At 36.8% G+C, this 5,203-nt stretch overlaps 1 protein-coding gene across 1 annotated transcript; it reads left to right on the forward strand.

Moving 5' to 3' along the window:
- The first annotated feature begins 1,009 nt into the window (after positions 1–1,009).
- Positions 1,010–1,891, forward strand: LOC125663001 (uncharacterized). Its single transcript, XM_048895330.1, has one exon. It carries the CDS (start codon positions 1,010–1,012, stop codon positions 1,889–1,891), a length of 882 nt encoding a protein of 293 aa, XP_048751287.1.
- Positions 1,892–5,203: the final 3,312 nt, after the last annotated feature.

A 5,203-nucleotide genomic window follows, 5' to 3' on the forward strand; every position in this document is an offset into this window, starting at 1 on the left:
ATACTTAGATCTCAGGGGGATGGGGTGTGTCTTGGTGAAAAATATGTGAATTTTGTTTTATGTCAAACATTGAATTTTTGGTCTCGCCCCCTACAGAAATAAGGACCTTTTATTTATTTGTTAAAGTGGATTTAAATTTTACACAGGAATTATTTTGCATTTGCATAAAATTCGGCTCCCAAAATCTTGTTTATGTCGACATGCTTTGTCATAACCAAGTAAATGCGTGCAAGGATAAGAACATGGTTTCATCGTTTAATGCATTCAATATTTCGACATACATTGATAGATATATCAATTTAGAGAACAAAACACCAAAAAAACAAAAATGAAAAACAAAAAAATTTCGTTGTAATTGTATGTGAATTAGAAAATAAAAAGTTTAGACGCCTCGAATTCTATCAAACAACTTCATGTTGCGATTCACCTGTAATAAACTGGTTCGTGGCAAGTAATTTTTGCGATCGAGCCTTTTTCATTACAGATAATAAAAGTTCAAGGACTGGTTCGCGACGAGGTTCTCTATAATTTAGCGAAATTTTCTCGAACACGAAGAAACGTTGGTATACACTACATTTTTGGATCAATTTTAGAGTTGCTTTGTCGCTACTTTTTACACGTATCAGATGCTACCATATTATGGACTAGATATTTAAATATATCCATGCCCATGGTGTTACAGCCCTCAAAATGGCAGAAATCCAAACTTCTACATCCGCCAGTCAGACTCTCCAACAGTAAAGCGTTCTAGATTCGTAACTTTTCAACTCTTTAACAATACTGCGTTTTCCATTTCAGATAAAAGTAAAAAATGCACTACGGCTGGAAATATGTCCTAGTTTTACCGGTGTTTATATTTTGTACACTTGTATACCTGTATCTGGACATTCGGGGACTCGGCGATTTCTTCTCAACAAACATAGTCAGAGTTAGGCAACATCAAAGTAAGATCGTAAAACAGTACCTTGAAAAGAATACCACACCACAGGAGGAACAACATACCCACCCTATGAATGGGAGGAGTCTCATGAACTCAAACGAAGAAAATAAGGACGAGTTTCATTTGGATAGAGATTATTCTCTGCCGATTTTGACTATGTTCACCTCATGGGTGCCTTCGAAAGAAAAATATCTATGCAGAAACACGACAGTTTTGAATTGGAGGAAGTTTGAACCGTATATTACCCCGATACTGTTTACCAATATCACGGATCTGAAACAGAGAGTGGAACAAAAAGGCTGGAAAACACTACCGGTCATTAAAACAAACAGCGCTATACCGGTGCTGAAACACATGTATCTAATGGCTAGCGCCCATTTCAAATCCACGTTTTATGCATACGCAAATGGCGACATTTTATTTACAGAATCTTTATTCAAAACAATGATAGCTGTTGTACGATGTTTCGAAGGACAAAATAAGACGATTCTTATAGTCGGTCAGAGAACAAATGTGAAAAATATTTCAAAGTTGCAGGCGGTAAGTTTTGATTCTCTTCGGAGGATTTCTGCAGAGAGAGGATCACTGTTTACACCTTGGGGTGTAGATTTTTTCATAACTTCGGCGAATTACCCGTGGAAGAAGATGCCCGATGTAGTGATTGGCAGAGTTGCTTACGACAATTTTATCATATTAGAGTCCATACGACGAAATGTTGTGGTTATCGATGCTACAAGAACGTTATTGGCAGTGCATCATACGACAAAGAGTGGTAATTTTGAAGGTCATAGCAAACCTAACGGTTCCCTCAATTACGTCATAATTAATCATTACTACAGCAATACGCACGTTGATTTTGCTAAAGGACAAGTGATATGTTCCAATTATTTCTCGGACTATTTAAAAAACGGAACAATTGTTATCAACAAGAAAACCGTACCACCGTGTTGAAGTTGTGGAGAGGAATACGTTTAAAAGTTAGTGGACATTATCCCTATCTGTGAAATCTTTTGAAATAACTCAAAATTTACCTCTTGCCACGTTCGAATATATAGGTCAATTTGTCATATACATGTATATTGTATTTATACTTGTATAATGTACGAAATTTAAACTATTGTATGAAATTTAAACTATCATTTCAAATATTATAGTCGCCTAAACAAAAGGTGAAGATAACGAACAGTGATCAGTCTCATAAATCCCATGAAGAATACAAAATATAGCGTAAGACCCCTGTATATGGTGGGAACAGGCGCCCGGGAAGAGTAAGCATTTCATGTTGACCGGTCAAGCCTGCAGCGAGTCTCCTGTCTTGATCAGAAAAATGGAGTCATCCGTAGTCAAAAAATGACCCACAACTGGTACGAAACACGTTAGGCATAAATCTGAATTCACATTAAATTTTAAAATCGGTCGCGGTAACTTAGTGGTAGAGCGTTCGCTTCGTAACCAGGGGGGGGGGGGGGTGAGTTGAATCCCCGCTCGTGCCATGACCGCGTCAAACATCAGATGTAAACATAGGTACAATGTAGTCGTTGCTCCTTCGCCAGACGCTCGGCATTTAGAAGAAAGGTGGAGATAACGAACAGTGATCAATCTCTTAACTCCTATAAGAATACAAAGGTGGGCAAACACGGACCCCTGGGTATATGGGAAGTGGGATCAGGTGCTTAGGGGAGTAAGCATCCCTTGTTGACGGTCACACCCGCCGTGAGGCCTATATCTTAATCAGGTAAACGGAGTTATCCATACTCAAAATCAGTGTTTCAAGAACGGCCCAACAATCGGCATGAAACACGTCAGGCAGAATTTGATCAAATGATAGGTTGTATTGGCAAACTAGATCCCAGCTCTCTATTTTGTATTCCTTATAGGAGTTATGAGATTGATCACTGTTTGTTATCTTCGCATTTCATCGTTATAACGACCATAAAAATGTGCTAAATACTGCCTTTAAACAAGACTGTTCGAACCCCTGCACCATCAACTTGTTTGTCAGTGGCCTGCTTCGATTTAAAACTGACCATAAGCAGAACAAGATCTTGCGTATTGAGAGATGTCAACACCATATACAATATTGCTACATAAATATGGGAAAATGACGGCGGAGATGCTGAAATCATATCGTCTGTCATAAAGTTCAGTTGTTAGTTTGCTGTCAATATCTACTTTCAATAAAATATCCAAGTATGAAGCAGAAGTGGACGATCCTGTGGTGTCTTTTATTTCGAGTTCACTGGTAGATACATTTATCAAATCGACATATGAATCAAAATCATTATTGTTAATAGATACTACGTCATCAATAAATCTAAATGTCGAATTGAAGGCCACAGCAGGAGTTTTTTCTTCTGACGTGGAAGTTTTTGAATAAATTCTGCTTCACAGGAATATATAAACAGGTCAACGAAGTCATAATCACGGGTCTCTCGGATATGACCTTAAAACGGATGTTCCCTGTCGCGATATACAATGCATAACTAATGTTAATCTGAAGTTAGTTTCGTAAACAGATCACTTATTGGAAGGATATAGCATTGTTACTAAGGTTCAGAATAATAGCTAGCACCGGCTGACGTTGACTGATATTGCACACATGAATTATGAAGGATTGTCCCAAGATTCGGCGGAGGCGTTTGTACAAATATCTACATTTGTAGCCCGGTAGATTCTATTCTTCTTTTATTTTGTAAAAAGGAAAACTACCACCGGCAGGAAGATAAAAAGGAGTTTTATATCCATATAAATTTTATATCCATTTTATGTTTTCCCAACATCTTAAAAAAATCCAACTCAAGAAAACTAAAGGGTCTACACACTTTACGAATACGTCCGCAATAGGATGTGACGCACTGTGGAGCAACTAATATCGATACACATACTAATAATGAACAATATTGCATCATGTTGTAAAACTTATACGGTACCAAATTATATGCACCAGATGCGTATTTCGACAAATAACGTCTCTTCAGTGATGCTCAAGCCGACATTTTGGATATTCGAAAAAAAAACAATAAACTTGTAAGAGCTAAAAGGTAAACTAGACTGCCAAAATATGGAGCCAAATTCGTCCAAGGATAAGAGCTAAACATGAGGGAGATAATCCTTAGTAGTGTAGCAGGGCCCCTACTGGGCAGTCTGCACTTTAAATCTTCACCATCATCATAATCCTTAATTTTGAAATAAAGAACCAGAGCCACAAAGTACTAAAAGTGGCCCTTTCACCAAAATAAATGAGACTTTCACAGTTGATACTCTAGGATTTATAGGTTATAGAACAATTTATTTTATAAGGGGTCATCCATAATTGTCAACCATTTTCCAAAGTGTGCAACAAGCACACTTTTTGAGCCCACCCCCCACCCCCACCCCCCCTCAAAAAGTGTACATCAACCATTTTCAAATTCCCAACAAGAAGATCGACAATCAAGTTTATGAGCATTTTAGTTCAAACAATGAGCTCTTTAATACTGATACCCCTATTTCTTGTTTTATATGAATGATATAATGTTTTATATCTTGTCGCCTTTTCGCGATAAAATAAAACCGAACTCCGCGGATACGAAATAAATCCGGAAGAGAAAAAAAGAGCATACGGTAAAATTGTCGATTTTTTACCCCTCTCCCCCCGAGCGTGCTTTTTGCACACTTTGGAAAATGGTTGACAATTATGGATGACCCCTAACTATATCTTTTCTTGTTTTCGTTTTACAGTCGTTTGAACTTTTGTGTTGTTTTTCAACAGAAAAACTATGTAACGTCATAATGTTGACGTTATATGAGAACCACAGTGTAATACACAAAAAATGGACGTATAGGTTAATATATATTTTTTGGATTTATTCTGGTTGTAAATCACAATTGTTAAAATATTAGGAACTTGTATATTTTCTATCACGATGTTTAAATTTGTGATATATTGCCCCCCCCCCCCCCCTACATAACACTTTGCAATTTTTTCCCGCTGTATTGGATATAAGTGAAAAATTGTGATCAAAAATTAAAATTGCAGGCTGTTAAAGGACCACAGGAAATAGTATTGTTTTACCGTATATCTCAAAGACGAGTTTATATTTTCAAGTTGCATATATATATTCGTATCAATTTCCATTAAAAGTGATATTAATTGATGATAAAGAGAGACAACTGGATAATTTTGGTTAAACTTGAGTAATTATAGTAACTAATTAGAAAAATCAATATATGCAGCCGAGTTGCATGGGATACATTGTAAAGTCAGGAATGATGTGGCATATT

The sequence above is a fragment of the Ostrea edulis genome, chromosome 8 (assembly GCF_947568905.1).
Source record: "Ostrea edulis chromosome 8, xbOstEdul1.1, whole genome shotgun sequence".
NCBI lineage: Eukaryota > Metazoa > Mollusca > Bivalvia > Ostreida > Ostreidae > Ostrea > Ostrea edulis.

Bases quoted from the DNA above. Each gene is read 5' to 3' on its own strand.
- LOC125663001 (XM_048895330.1), top strand. From the start codon at position 1,010: ATGAATGGGAGGAGTCTCATGAACTCAAACGAAGAAAATAAGGACGAG.